The following is a 16,526-nucleotide window of genomic DNA, read 5'->3' on the forward strand; positions in this document are numbered from 1 at the left end:
ACTTTTGTTAGCATTAGCATTACATCTAAAATATAACTTGGTAATGAATTTGTTTAATTGTTTATTGCTAGTATAAATAAGATCTCTTGTATTTTCTAATCAGTAGCTGTAGAAATCATGGATGATAATAATTTTTAAATATCGTAGACCATAACTAACTACAGTTTTCTTCTTTAGGCTGGCAAAGCTATGATAAATATCAGTGTCTCTTAGAGAATAAGATTTAAAAAATAATAATTCTAAATCACATTAACTATAGCTAAACTGTAAGTACATTAAATTACTATAAATCATGTAGTTTAAAAAAAGTACCTCAAATTTGCCAGGTTTACCAACTTACCCCACTAAGGAAAATTGGCTTTATTCTGAATTGCCTTCATCAATTATTTATTGCTGCAGGGTCACAATATGCTGAGATAGATGCTCTTAAGATTTCATATTAGGCAGATAGTGTTTCACTTTAAAATTTCAAGCCTTGTGCCTGTAATCATAGCTACTCAGGAGAGAGGAAGATCACTTGAGCCCAGGAGTTCAAGACCAGGCTGAGTAACATAGACCCCATTCCAAAAAAAAATATTTATAAGCAAGCTTTTAATAATTTTAGAATGTATGCTCTTAAGACCCATATTTTCTCTTGGTTTTATTTTGCATATTCTGTCTCTTTTGAATTTCTTTTTTTTAATAAAATCATTTTATTAATATATAAGCCTTAGACCAGAATGTGATGGGTGATAGAGGCAAACATCTAAGAGATGGAAAAGAGGGAAAGAAATTTCACTGTTTTACACAACCCATTAAGTACATGTTATCCAGATAAACACTAATCAGTCCTCGGGTAAGAGGACTTAACAACACCCTTGGTCGTACACGTTCATCCTGGCTCTACTTGGTAATGGAGGTGACCATCTGTGTCAGCTCATTAGCTTCATCCAGAGGAAAAGGGAAAAACCGAAACCAATTTTTTTTTGAGAAATATGAGTTTCACAACATGGCAATAGGTGCCCTCTCTGGTAAGACTCCTACATTCTGACAGAAACTGATGTTAGAAGTAAATAATACAGTTTATAACATATGATTAAGTATAGAGTTTATGTGAACACAAAGCTTGAAGATAGCCATCTGGAAACATCAACTCCAAATGAATGGGATCAGTGTTTCAAAATAGAGATGTTAAGGTTTGTTAGAAGGAAAAGCTTGAAGTCTCAAAGAAAACAATCACTCCAAGAAGTTCTCAGCAAGGCAATTTTACCTCTGTAGAAGGGTGCTGCCTGTAAACCTAATTGCCATGACAGCACACTGAACAAGGAGAGGAGGACCTTTTATCCTAATGCATTGGGCTTCTATCACTGTCTCCATCGGCTGGAGATGGACCTCACAATTTAAACTAAAGCCGACTGGTTAAAAGCTTAAAACTTTCTTAAACAGGAACGGCAATGGAGAGCAAAGGAAGGGAGAAAGTTGCAACAAAACATATTTAAAAGAAGCCCCTAAGGTCCTTTCCTGAGGCACTGGCCCCCATACCATAAATACAACCTAATGAAGGAGAGGTATTTTGAAATGTTGCAATAGTGTTATTAAGCTGTACAGGATTACATTGGTTGTATCAAAAATTAGAAAGAGTGACCCCTTTGGTTAAATGAATAAATGGTCTTAATGACTGGCAAAGACTTGTGGGAACAGTCCAACCAAGACTGTTAGTGCTCCACAGGACATTGGACCAAATATAACAGAGGGAATCTGTTCAGGAAGGACAAGAATCCCATTCCTACCAGCTAACACAACTGCTAATCTCAGAATTATGACCTGTGCGAGAATCCAATATATCCTTCCAATTTCTTAAGGATATTTTTGTCTGGACCTAAAGTTCTATCCAAATATACTGAAAAAAATGGATAACCCCTCCTTTGAGAATTACACATAGACTCCATTTGATTTATAGGATAGCAAGTCTTATTTTTTACATGATTATATTTCATTTTGTTTGAAATAACTCGAGCTACACAGATTTTATATTTTGGAATACCAATACAAAAGAATGTTATATCAAAAGGTCAAATTTTAAAATTTTACTAGCAAGTGATTACATCTTAGATTTGAATATTTGCAATAACTCTTTTTAAAAAGACAAAATATAGGGCTTTTTAAATTGGTTAAGTATGCAATCAGATTATCTTCAAACAATGCTTTTATTGAAATTGATTCAATATATGAAGCCTTTATTCAGCAATTTTCATATTTATGTACTTTCAAAATGTTAACTAATTGATCTACTTGACAATATTCCATTAAACCGTTGTACAAATTTTATGTTCCTAAACTCTTATAAACTTTAATAATAATAATGTTTTATCAACTTTTTAAAACATCTCATTGCTTTGTTATGTCCTATTGCATTAGTAAAACTTCTAAAACATTATCATATGAAAACAATATTGGCTGGGTGCAATGGCTCATGACTGTAATCCCAGCACTTAGGGAGGCCAAGGTGGGAGGATGGCTTGAACCCAGAAGTTTGAGACTAGTCTAGCCAACATAGGGAGACTCTGTCTCTATTAAATAAAAAATCGGCTAGGCACACCAGCCTGGGTCACAAAACCAGAACCTGCCTCAAAAAATTAGCCAGGCATGGTTACACATGCCTGTAGTTCCAGCCACCCAGGAGGATGAGATGAGAGGATCACTCAAGCTTGGGAGGTTGAGGCTGCAATGAACCGTGATTGTGTCACTGTACTCCAGCCTGAGCAACAAAGTGAGGCTCTGTTTCCAGAAAAAGAAAAAAAAAGAAAAAAATACTGGTAGGCATTTCTATATACCAACAACATCCAAGCTGACTTCCAAATCAAGACTGCAATCCCATTAACAATAGCCACAAAGTATAAAATAAAATACCTAGAAATACAGCTAGCCAGGGGGGTGAAAGATCTCTACCACAAAAATTACCAAACACTCCTGGAAGAAATCCGTGATGACACAAAGAAATGGAAAAACAGTCCATGCTCATGGATAAAAATAACCAATATTGTTAAAATGGCCATACTGCCCAAAGCAATTTACAGATTCAGTACTATTCTAGTCAAACTATCAATGACAAGGAACTAGAAAAAAAAACTATTTTAAAATTAATATAGAACAAAAAAAGCCCTGAATATCCAAAGCAATACTAAGTAAAAAGAACAAAGCTGGAGGCATCACATTACCCCACTTCTATGTGTCTATTTTTTTACCCAGTACCATGTTGTTTTGGCTACTGTAGCTTTGTCGTATAACAACAACATGGTACTGGTACAAAAATAGACACATAGACCAATAGAATGGAATAGAAAGCTCAGAAATAAAGCCACACACTTACAACCACTTATCTTTGATAAAGTTGACAGAAACAATCAATGAGGAAAGGACTATCTATTCAATAAATGGTGCTGAAATAACTGGCTAGCCATATGCAGAAAATTGAAACTGGAACCCTACCTTTCACCGTGTACAAGAATCAACTCAACATGGATTAAAGACCTAAATGTAAAGCCTAAAACTATAAAAACCCTGGAAGAAAACCTTCAAAATATCATTCCAGACATAGGCCCTGGCAAAGATTTCATAACAAAGATGCCAAAAACAATTGCAACAAAAACAAAATTTGACAAGTGGGACCTAATGGAACTAAAGAGCTTCCACACAGCAAAAGAAACTATCAACAGAACCCCAAGGTCAGCAGACAATAGTAAGAATGAAGGACTATGTCTGAAATGGGACCCTGTCAAGACAGAGCTGTCACCAAAGAATGTATCATTCCAACCAAACAACCTGGGGCAATTTAGTCCTAAACTTCCAGTACTGTTGCCATGGTTTCTAGACAAAGACAATAGGGCTGCATTCCAATTATATCCTTCAGAATGACAGATAACTGAAAAATAGGAAATGAGGCAATAAAATCTCAGGTCACTCAGAAGAGGTGTGATAGACACAAGTGACAGAGAAGTGAGAAATGCAAGTTTATGGTTGCCTAAAAAACACCTTTGTGGTTTAGAATGCAAATTACATATTTTGAAAACTCTCCAGATTTTCAATAGCAAATTTATCCACCAACCAGTTTATTATTCAAAGCCAGGTATCTCTTGCTTAATAGGAATATTCTGAATAACACTTTTAGCTTAAAGAACTCACGAATTAAACAAATTTAAGAAAAAAACCTCTTGAATGGTGAAAACTCAAAAATATCTCTCAAACTTCAGTGATACTGCAAATAAAGCAATGTTATTTTTTTCATTTAAAAAAAAGAAACTATCAACAGAGTAAACAGACAACCTACAGAATGGGAGAAGGTATTTTCAAACTGTGCATCTGTCAAATGTCTAATATTCACAATCTATGAGGTTTAAACAAATTATCGAGCAAAAACAACCCCATTTAAAAGTGGGCAAAGGATATGAACAGGTATTTTTCAAAAAAAGACATACGTGCGAGCAACAAACATATGCAAAAACGCTCAACATCACTAATAATTATAGAAAGGTAAATTAATCCACAATTAGACACCATCTCATGCCAGTCAGAATGACTATTATTAAAACATCAAAAAATAACAGATACCGGCAAGGTTGTGAAGAAAAGTGAACTCTTATATACTGCTGGTGGGAATGTAAATTAGTTCAGCCACTGTGGAAAGCAGTTTGGTGATTTCTCAAAGAACTCAGAGCTACCGTTGGACCCAGCATCCCACTGAGTATATACCCAAAATAGTATAATTTTTTTACCATAAAGACACATGCGTGCATATATTCATTGCAGCACTATTCACAATAGCAGACATGGAATCAACCTAGATGTACTTCAATGATAGACTAAATAAAGAAAATGTATATATACACCATGGAATATTATGCAGCCATCAAAAAGAATGAGATCATGTCCTTTGCAGCAACATGGATGGAGCTGGAGACCACTATTGTAAATGAATTAATGAAAGGAAAGAAAACCAAATACCACATGTTCTCAGTTATAAGTGAAAGTTAAACATTGGGCACACATGAACACAGGTATACTTGAGGGTAGAGAGTGGAGAATAAAAGGAGGGTGAGGACGGAAAAACTATCTATCAGGTATTGTGCTTATAACCGGGATGATGAATTAATCTGTACACCAAACCACCATGACATGTAATTTACCTATGTAACAAACCTGCACATGTACCCCTGAAATGAAAATAGAAGTTTGAAAAATAAAATAAAATAATTCTTGTATGCATATCTGTATTGAATTTAAAGGAGATGATACTGTGGGTTCCATTAAAATATGTTTACTTTAAAATATTTGAAATTAAATCTTCTCAGTATTTCCTAAGTAAGCCTCCAATAATTTATTTGGTTTCTGAAAATTGCCAAGTAAAAAATATAGTCCGATTTTATAAATCATCATACATTTTATAAATTCATTATAGTGTTTATAACACAAAAGTAGATAAATAAAAAGCATTTTAAGTATGATGTTGACAATTACATGCTATGATCCAATAAGAAGACTTTTTATCTTGATAATGTTTTTATAATTTTGAACAGTGATTAGCAAAATAGCTATATTTTATAATTAAGTTTGGTTTCACATGAATCTTAGGTACCACAAAGATATCCCACTCTCACTAGGACGGCTATAATCAAAATGACAGATACTAACTAACAAGTGTTGACAAGCCTGTGGAGAAACTGGAGCCTTCATACATTGCTGGTGGGAATGTAAAATGGCACAGCCACTTTGGAAACGTGTTTGTCATTTCTTCAAATATTTAAACATAAGATTATCTTATGATCTAGCAACATCACTCCTAGGTACATACCCAAGTGAAATGAAAACATATGTTCACACAAAAACTTAGCAGCAGTATTCACAATAGTCAAAAAGTGGAAACAACCCCAATGTTAATCAGATGATGAATGGATAAACAAAATCCACATATGGGATGCATTCACACAATGAGGTCTCATTGATAGATACTATAACATTAATAAACCTTGAAAACATTAAACTAAGCAAAAGAAACCAGTTACAACAGGCAATATGTTGTATGGGTCTATTTATACTGGATGTCCATAGAGACAGAAAGTAGTAGATTCCTGGTTGCTAGGGGCTAAAATGGGGAGTGGCTGCCAATTGGTACAGGGTTCCTTTTTGGGGTGACAAAAGTATCTCAAAACTGATCATGGTTCTGGTTGTACAATTCTGTGAATATACTGAAAACCATGGAATTGTACATTTTAAATGGGTAAATTCATGGTATGTGAATTGTATCTCAATAAATCTATTAAAATATGCATACTTTATATTTTAAAAATAATTTTATACACAGTAGCTTCTGGTAAATGTTTAACAGTTGGCTCTCTAAATGTACTTCTGCCATGAATACAGTTGATGATTTTATTTTCATTAGCTAATAAAACAATGGAGGTGGATATCAGAACTTTACTCACTCATCAATGATATAAATGATTTCTTTGCTGAATCAAATTTTAGTAGAAGAATATTTTCTTCATATTTGTGCTATTCCCAATATGGCAGCTATAGACACGACACACTTTTAATTTAACCTGCATTATTAACATTTTCCCCATCAATGGTTTCAATACAGACACTCAACAAAACAATAAATCATAGCCTGATTTGTAGCATTTGCCATTGTATGGGGTAAATACTCCTGCCATGGCCTTTTTCAAGCTACCAACATAATGTCATTAAACATATAGCCGGGAAGAGATGTGCAGTAGTACACTATTATGTAGTATTTCCACCATATGGATGCTATAGTTGTAAATAATCTCAAAAGATGAATGAATGAATGGTAAAATGTAGCAAAATCATTAGGAAGTTTTGAGTACCTATTATTTTTGTTTTTAATATTGTTTCTTTGTATTTCCATAATTTAAGTTTTAATAACTATGCTTAACAACCTGCTCAAGAATTTCTGAAAATGCAGTAACTGACCTTTGCAAGTTGGTATGGAATAATATCACTGAAATAATATCTGAATGAGGAGGCTCTGTACTTGCAATGTGAAGCCTACTTTCCGTGATAAATTTGGCATGTGGAGACATTTAGACATGTACCCTTTAATTAATGAAGCTTTTAGAAAAGGGAAAACAATGTAAAATGAAAGTTCAAAAGATATTAAGCAGATTATTAATTAATTTGAAATTATGTATTGAGTTCTTAATATATTCAAGATGCTGTAATGGGTCCTAGTAATACAAAGGTAAATAAAGATATAATTTCTGCCTTTGAGGAATGCAGAGTCAAGTTGCTGGGCTAGATACATGGGCAAAGCACATACTGAAAGGACTATATCATGACAAAACAGAAATATGTTCCAAAGTCTATGGAGGAAGAAGAGAAGGAGGGGAAAAAATTAAATGAGCATTTCTTGAAAGTGCAGGCCTGCATTTTGGAAGAGGTGCCATTTGAATTGGATTTAATGGATGGGAGTGTATTAGGTAAAAATGAAAAGTTAAAGCAAAGAATATAATCTTAAATAAAAGCATGAGACTATAAAATGGAATATGAATGGGTGACTCCTAAAAGTCAAATGCTAAAAACCTATTGTGTAATTAGCATGTCCTAGTTCATCGGCCCAAGGTACAAACACAATCGCATCATTTATTACTTTCATAATTATTTGTCCTTTTTAATCCTTATTTGCCCTTATTTGGTGGACATGCATCCCTTATTCCTAAGCTCCACCCTGCCCCATGGATTTCTATCATTTCCTGGTTCTTATTCAGGCTTAGAGGAAGGGATAATAGTCCTTCATTCCTACTTTCATACACAAGGTGGTAATACACAGTTGGGTTCCAACATCACAGCTCTCTGACGCAGGTCCTTTTTCCAAATAAATGGTACCAGATGAACCCAGCTCTTCTCCACAACACTTAGACCTCTCATTAGACACTCAGGTGTGAGTTTGACCTCACCTGGCTTGCTCTCAGGATTGACTCTACTTGGCTCCTAGTGCCTAGCCTGTGAGCAGAGCAATGCATAAGAAGGGAAGTGGTGACTGCTTAGCTACACGAATTTGTACAATTAAGAGAAACCACTGAAAAGCCTATTCACAGAACAAAGCATCGCTCAAATTGACTTTCCGTTCTACCTATATTGAGAAGCAACTAGCAGTTTCCAGATCTCTTTCTCTTTCTGTGTGGGGTGACACAGTGAGATATAAATATATATACTAAAAATGAAAAAAATATCTATTTTCTGTCTTAACAGGCTTCCTACTTAATGTCTGCTTTAAGAGTTTCCCTATTATCACCTTGATAAAAAGCAGAGTGTTCTGTAGTTACTACTACCACCTATGCTTTATCACTTTAAGAAATTATGTGGAAATAATCTGATCTTTGCAGTGCTTATTCCTTATGTGATCCCAGAGTAGAATAACATTCTTAATCCTTGATTCTGTCTGATCCAATCTCAAGTTTGAAAATACAGTAATACTGATCTCTTTAGAATATAAATGTGATTACATCAGTCTCCTATTTGAAACCTTTCTCCAACTTCCCATTGCCCTGAAATGGAAGTCTTCAATTTTCCACATGCCCTACACAGAACAGCGCTGCTCCTGCTCTGGCCTCACCAGGTCTCTATTCTTCCCCTAATCTTCCCTCTACCTGTCCTTTATCTACACTTAGCTTCATCCCCTTCAAAATTATTTTATTTCCCCCAAAATTCTCTGGCTTTTTCTCACTCATGCTCTTTCCTCTCTGTCCAGAGTGTTTTTCTATTCTTCTCTCCACCATCTTCTCTTCCTTCCTTGAATTTCACTACCTGACACACAGCAAGCCCAAATCAAGGCTGGTTAGAGTTCTCCTAGGTGTCCCCATAGCACTATAGATACACTCGGTACTGGAGACCCAGGCAGGGTGAGGTAGTCAAAGAACAGGTGAACCAAGATGACTGAGAAAGCAAATTGCTTCTTACATGGGTGCAGGAGCCATTTTTTAGGTGTGGCAACACAAGGCCTGCAGGTAAAAGAAATGAATAATTACAAAATTATGAAAATAATAAATAAAAGTGAATAAAAATAAAGAGTTGATCTGGGAAAGAAAGTAGGGTAATGAGAGGCAGTAATTCACGTTCCAATCAGGAGGTCAACTGGCCTCTCTGCTAAGGAATGTCAGATTCCTTACTTATTATTTATGAGGTCCAATATTTAATAAAATTATAATGAAAAATTAGGCAACACCTGGAGATTTCTATTTATATACTTAACGCCTATATGAGTTATAAGATATAGGCATTAAGTCCCACCTAAAAACTTAAACTTGGTCTTGTAAAAGACAGATGGTGTAAATTATTGATATATACATTTTTAAAACTGTAATACATCTTGATTCCATTAGCATGTAATGTTAATCATCATAGTAGGTCACATTTTGAGACTTGTTATTGAATTCATGACTACCTTGGCACTATAACAGATAGTGCTGTTGCAAAAAAAAAAATAGTGCTCTTATAAAAATGTAAACACAAAGAACTTTTTTTTGAAACTGTTTTGTATTGTTGGTTGACACTTACTGTAGAAACCTACAATTGATTTCCAATCAATGAAATTGTCATTTATTCATTTTGTAATGTAAATATTCTCTAAAGGAGAGGGAATTTTATACTAATATATTTCTGTACAAAAATTAATAATAAAGAAACCTCCTTGGAGCCTCAGTTTGTCTCTTAAAAGTTTGTAGATATTTTCTGGACTTGTCTTATCTGGTCTTCAGTGATGACTACTATATAAACAATCTGGCTGGGCGCGGTGGCCCACGCCTGTAATCTCAGCACTTTGGTAGGCTGAGGTGAGTGGATCATGAGGTCCAGAGTTCGAGACCAGCCTGGCCAACATGGTGAAACCCCGTCTCTACTAAAAATACAAAAATAAATTAGTCAAGAGTGGTGGTGCACGTCTGTCCCAGCTACTCCAGAGGCTGAGGAAGGAGAATTGCCTAAACCCGGTAGGCAGAGGTTTCAGTGAGCCAAGATCGCACCACTGCCCTCCAGCCTGGGTGATAGCAAGACTCCATCTCAGTGGAAAAAAAAAATTCAAGTCTGTGAGGAATCTCTTAGAGAACATGCAGACATAAGCTAAAATAGAGAAAACAATATCATACCATCTTAGAAATGTTAGAAGAGCAATAATTTTTATGAATTATTCTTAAGCAATGAACATAATTAATAGAATACAATTAATTTTATCCAAGAAAAATTTTGTCATTGTGAAACTTGTAGAATTAAGTCACAGATACTCATGTTCTAGTTTAGAAAGAGTACATATAAGTGCATTTTGCTTTTCTCTGTGTTTATATTGTAGAATCTCTCGTAAGCAAATTTCAAGAGATATTTACTATCAATGCATAGCTTAGCTCTGAGACTTCCAGTACTTAGGAACCTATTCCTTGCTCCTTAGGGTGACAGAGTTCTCAGGGCCCTCTGGCAACATTCTTAAGTATTTATGGATACCATAAATTGAGAGTTTGCTTACTTCAAATGCCAGCAAAGGTGGTGCTTTTTCATTTTCACCCCTTCACATGGTGGCCATCCCTGAGAGTTTCTTTGCCCCAATACAGACTTACAAGACCCCATCTTATCCCTTGATTTCAGGTTCCATTTAGCAGTAGCAAGGTCTTAATACTAGAATCTACTGTAATATTTCAGTTCTCTAATGCTGACTGAGGTTTGATTAAACCAGGTGCTTGTAAAGTGGCATAAAATATCCAGAAATAAACTTTACCTTCTACAGGCATTAAATTTACTTCCACCTTTTAGACAGGGACTTCAATTTACCTTATTAAATAACTGACCAATCTGTATTCACCATTCAAACATTCTAAGTAGCATATTGAAATAAACTAATATTCACAGTAGTGTAATTGATTTTACCTGTAATGAAAATCCCAAATATTTATTATCATGATTTTTCATTTGTTTTTAATGTGTTTTTCTACCAGAGTATGTGTTAGCTTCTTTAATTCAAATATTATTCTTTACAAATTAAAACTATTTTAATAGCATTCTCTCAGGATCTCAGATTTATGGTTCCTTTTTCTTTGCAGCCAAAGATTTTCTATTTCCCACATTCAAGACTGAGAAACACCTTCTATCTGCCCTATAAAATCTTATGATTAGCAACATTATGTGCCCTTTGATATCATGCTTTGAGAAGAGCACATCACCTCTGTGGTGTAATTCGCAATCATTCATGACCTCAATCTAATCATGAGGTAACATCAGGCAAACAGAATGGGAAGATGTTCTGTACACATCTGACTAGTCCTCTTCAAAATTTTATAAGTAACTCACATTCCATTAAACAAGCCATGTTGTCGAAAGCGCACATTCTATCAATTTGACAAGACTGAAAATCTCTGAAAAATTATTCTTCTAGAAAGATGTTTTATTAAATCAATGAAAAGTGATCAAAATATTACCTGCCTGTTTGCTAAAATAAGAGTGAACAAATAGTTTTATAACACATTTCCATCACTTCTCTCTGCAGGTGACTCTGCTAATCTAACATGCAGAGCTTTCTTTGGATACAGCGGAGATGTCAGTCCTTTAATTTACTGGATGAAAGGAGAAAAGTTTATTGAAGATCTGGATGAAAATAGAGTTTGGGAAAGTGACATTAGGTAAAAATTTTTTTCTTTTAACTTGTACAGTCAAGATTAACATTTACTCTGTTAGTGAATAAAAAGTAAGCTGAAAGGAAGTGTTTTATTTATCTTACTACTATCATAATAAAATACTACAATATTTAATGACAAATAAGCAAAACACTGTTAAGAGACTTACTATGGAATTGCAAAACATGAATGCCATTTGCAAATAATTTAATAAAAATAACAAGGATTGTTTCATTAGGCAATATACTGAGTGTGGCTTGGTGTGGTGGCTCTCACCTGTAATCTCAACACTGAAAGACCGAGGTGGGTGAATTGCTTGAGGCCAAGAGTTTGAGACTAGCCTGGCCAACACAGAGAAGCGTTGTCTCTACTAAAATTACAAAAATTACCCAGGCATGGTGATGCATGCCTGTCATCCCAGCTACTCGGGAGACTGAGGCACAAGAATCACTTGAACCTGAAAGACAGAGGCTACAGTGAGCCAAGAATGTGCTACTGCACTCCATTCTGGGCAACAGAGTAAGACTCTGTCTCAAAAAAAAAAAAAAGAATATACTGAGTGTGAAATTAAAATACCATAAAATATAGAAAATGTGTTAGTGTACTTTTTGTTTATGAGACCTTTTTAAAAAAAAGAAATACGTTCTTTGGGAGGCTGAGGTGGGTGGATCACCTGAGGTCAGAAGTTTGAGACCAGCCTGGCCAACATGGTGAAATCCCATCTCTACTAAAAATACAAAATTAGCGGGCATGGTGGCAGGCACCTGTAGTCCCAGGTACTGAGGAGGCTGAGGCAGGAGAATCACCTGAACCCAGGAGGTGGAGGTTGCAGTGAGCTGAGATCACACCATTGCACTCCAGCCTGGGCAACAAGTGCGAAACTCTGTCAAAAAAAAAACATTGACAGGAAACATTAACAAGGTACAATGACTCAAGTGAACACAACTCTGTCATTTCCTTTTATATATTTGTACATATTTGAGCCACCAAGTGGCGTATAAGCTGTTGATGGTACTGATAAGGATACACAAAATGTTTTCATCACCTTTCTTAGTCTGATTTTAAGGTAGAAATATTTATATAGTAGGAATACTACCATGAAAATATTTGAAGTCATAATGCCTAAGGCTCTTTTTTGTTCAATGTGTTTATGTATTTATTCATTTAAGTATCAAGATATTCAGTGCCGACTATAATTGTTCTTGGGCATGGATAGTTATTTTTAATCATAATGTAAATACGCAAGAACATTAAAAATAATAAGCAACCACATCAAAATGATGATTACTTCTAAGCATCCTCCTATCTAAAGATTGCATCTTCTAGGTATATACAAACATTTTAATTATGGTCCCCCCTTCTAAATGTCAAGACTTTTAAGACTTTATCAAAGGTCTAAGAGAAAATGATTTTCGATAGAAAATGACATATGACACTGTCACATAAGGTTATTTCTATTGAGATCTTCTTTCAGGCAACAAATACACAAGAATATTCTACTCTAGAATGCCCCCATGGGATTCCAGAAGGCCAGATGGACAATTGTCCAATATGTACTAAAACATTTATCTGCTGTTTTTTGTATTTAAAACTTTACTCTTATATTTTATGCATGGTTTATGAAATGATAAAATAAAGGAAAGACAATGAACCTCCTAATCTTTACCCCCTCTGGCTTTGTGTGTATTCAAGGAAGTTCCTAGAAAGGTGGTTTACTTTAATTCTGCATTAAAAAAATGTTGAACAGAGATGACAGTGAGGTTAGTGAGCATTTCCCATTAATTTTAAATGTTAGAGTTAAATACTTTACCAGAACTTTTAGTCTACAGGTTTATAATTTCACATTTCTTCAAAAACAGGCAATTTGTTAGTATCATGAACATAAGTCAGACTGAAAATTTCAACTAAAATGTCAAAATAGCTCAGAAATTTTCTTTTCTTTCTTTTTTAAAATATTAATCTGACATGTAATTAGACCTTCAGCCTGAGACATTAGAATTTTTATCTCAACTCACATAATATTTCTTCTTAAAGGGAAAGCAATTCGTAAACTTTTTCTTCAAGGTCTTTCTCACCTCTTTATTATGACAGCGTGATTGTCCTGCTAAGGGAGATAATTAACTGCAACTTCATTAGCATCTACAAAGACAGGCTTCCTCATTAGAAGTGAAGAAGAAAAGGGCATGATATAATTTAATTAACATAGCATCAATTCCTAGCCAAATTTGAGGCACAGATTCATCTACATTTCTTTTTTGTTTGTGTATGTGTATGTTTGTGTGGATTTTTGTTTTGTTTTGTTGCTTTATATTTTAGAATTCTTAAGGAGCATCTTGGGGAACAGGAAGTTTCCATCTCATTAATTGTGGACTCTGTGGAAGAAGGCGACTTGGGAAATTACTCCTGTTATGTTGAAAATGGAAATGGACGTCGACACGCCAGTGTTCTCCTTCATAAACGGGGTGAGTGTGACCTTCTAAGCTTGAGTGATCAACTGAACGTATGATGGGAGAAAAATCATTGGGAACCAAGAAACAAATTAAATTTTGTTTTTCTCCACAAAGTTATCCTAAATAAAAGAATCATATTTGCATTAGAGCCACCAAGCCAAACAGCACAGTGGATGGGCAAGTAACTCAGTCTCTAAAATCAAATTTGGATTCCTTGCTCTTCATTAATATCAACTGTATAACTTAGGGCAAAGCATTTAAATTCCCTAAGCTCTAGTTTTCTGATATATACAATGGGGAAAATAATAGTAACAACTCCTCAGTATGTTGTAAGAATAAAATAAGACAAAAATGTGAAGAGCTTGACAGAGCCTATACAAGGAAAGTAGTTGAATGCTATTTATTATTGTTAGAAATAGATATTAGGGGCCAGGCGCGGTGGCTCATGCCTGTAATCCCAGCACTTTGGGAGGCCAAGACAGGTGAATCACTTGGGGTTAGGAGCTCAAGAGCAGCCTGGCCAACATTCCAACATTGTGGCTGGTATTCTCTAGTAAAAATACACATATTAGCCAGCGGTAATGGTGCAAGCCTATAATCCCAGCTACTAGGGAGGCTGAGGCAGGAGAATCACTTGAGTCTGGGAGGTGGAGGTTACGGTGAGCTGAGATCGCACCATTGCACTCCAGTCTGAGTGACAGAGTGAGACTCTGTTTCAAAAAAAGAAAAAAGAAAAAAAAAAGAAATAGATACTAGGTTCTAAAAAAAAAAAAAACTCTAAATGGTTTTAAGTCAAAGATTGTGTTTCTTAGTGGAAGGTTGTTCCTTTAGTACAAGAACTGTCTGGTGAATTCTCCACTGCAGTATTTTTTGGCATGTTGTTTCTGCCTCAGATAACTTTTTAATGTGTAATATCCTCCCATGATGAATAATAATGCATTTTTAAGAAAGACAGGTTGTGGGTGAGTTTAATATCTGTGGCCTCTATAGCACCCCATCACCTTTTGGATAGGGTTAAATGCATTTAAATGTATATTGAATTGTTTAAAATAAGAGACAACTGTAAAATGTGAGCCATGCCTGTTAGTAAAATTATTTATGTATATTACAAGAGAAAAATATATTTTTCTACCTTATGCTAAGTTAAAACTTTCTACTCTTTGGAACAAGCACACTCGATGTTCACTTACTCAGCAAATTTGCAACGATTTTAATTTCAAAGCCCATGTTTAATCCTAGACTCTTTGATGTTTGAAAAGAAAGAGAACATTGAAGGCTGTTCCCCCTACTTTATTGGGCAATAGATTCCTTTGAATAATATTACTGAATCCTATTAAAATAGACACCTCTGTTGTCAAGGTGACTATGATATTAAAATAGTCTACTTTTTAGGGATGTGAGTCAAGGGGAAAGGTATGCAGCAGCTAGCAATATGATTGTTGCTTTCTATAGTTTAGTATATGGCCAATGAAGGAAGGGATTTTAGTAGAAACATCATATACATACAAGGACAGAAATAGCTTCTCATAGTTAAAAGCAACTTAAGTGTTGAGTAATGGAACTTCTTATCCTGCCATATCATCTTCTGAAGTGATCTATCAGCTTATACTAGATCACATTCCCTCTCAAGGAAGCCCATTTTATCTTTGGAAAAATCTGTTAGAAAGCATTTCCATTTCACTGTCTATCCATTGACCCTAGTTCTGTACTTTTAATGATTCTTCCCCAAGACAGCCCTTCAAATGTTTGATGATGGTCGCCATGAGCCTCTGGACCTTTACTTCACTACTTTCAGCCAGCAGTCACCATGAGCTACTGAACTTTTACTTTATTCAATACAGGCTCTTTAGCTTCTTTTACTCATTCTTCACTTGTATTAATGAAATACTTTCACCTTGTGTGAATTATTTCTCAAAAATGGAGTTAGGGGAGAGAAGATATAGGGCACATAAAAATGTGTGGACTTGGACAACATATATTTCCTTTTGGGGCAAGGGGTTAAGTAGGAATCAAAGGAGAATGGGAGGAAAATGAATTGTATCTAAGGATAAAACTATTAAAGCTCTGGTTTTGCAGAGAGGCACACAGCCAAGAAGGGATCAAACAACCTCCAGGCTATTTTCAGCATACATAGCTTAAGGTTAAGTTACCCAAAGCTATGAAACCTTCCATTTCCAGAAAAAATAAATGGAGAATCAAGAAAATTATTTGAAATTTTTTCCAGTAATATTTGATTCCCTAAACATGAAAAAGAAAAGTGGTCAACGTTTGAGTTTTCTTCATACTTAAGTCTTTTGGTATGTTTTTCAAATATGCATTTATGCCAACAGAATTTTATTCTTTTTTTTTTTTTTTTTTTTTTTGCGATGGAGTTCCGCTCTTGTTACCCAGGCTGGAGTGCAATGGTGCTATCTCGGCTCACTGC

General features: G+C 35.0%; 1 protein-coding gene across 3 annotated transcripts in view; it reads left to right on the forward strand.

Annotated features, from left to right (window-relative positions):
- IL1RAPL1 (interleukin 1 receptor accessory protein like 1) overlaps nt 1-16,526 on the forward strand; it is a 1,361,951-nt gene that overhangs the window by 1,298,552 nt on the left and 46,873 nt on the right. For all 3 annotated transcript variants that reach the window (XR_013531555.1, XM_054250916.2, XM_035288301.3), the window contains 2 exons: nt 11,525-11,657; nt 13,968-14,113. Coding sequence is in view for 2 of the 3 variants with exons in the window: in XM_054250916.2 (XP_054106891.1) it covers nt 11,525-11,657; nt 13,968-14,113 (279 nt within the window). In the remaining variant the exon portion in view is untranslated. The remainder of the gene's footprint in view (nt 1-11,524; nt 11,658-13,967; nt 14,114-16,526) is intronic.

Source organism: Callithrix jacchus, chromosome X (genome assembly GCF_049354715.1).
Source record: "Callithrix jacchus isolate 240 chromosome X, calJac240_pri, whole genome shotgun sequence".
NCBI lineage: Eukaryota > Metazoa > Chordata > Mammalia > Primates > Cebidae > Callithrix > Callithrix jacchus.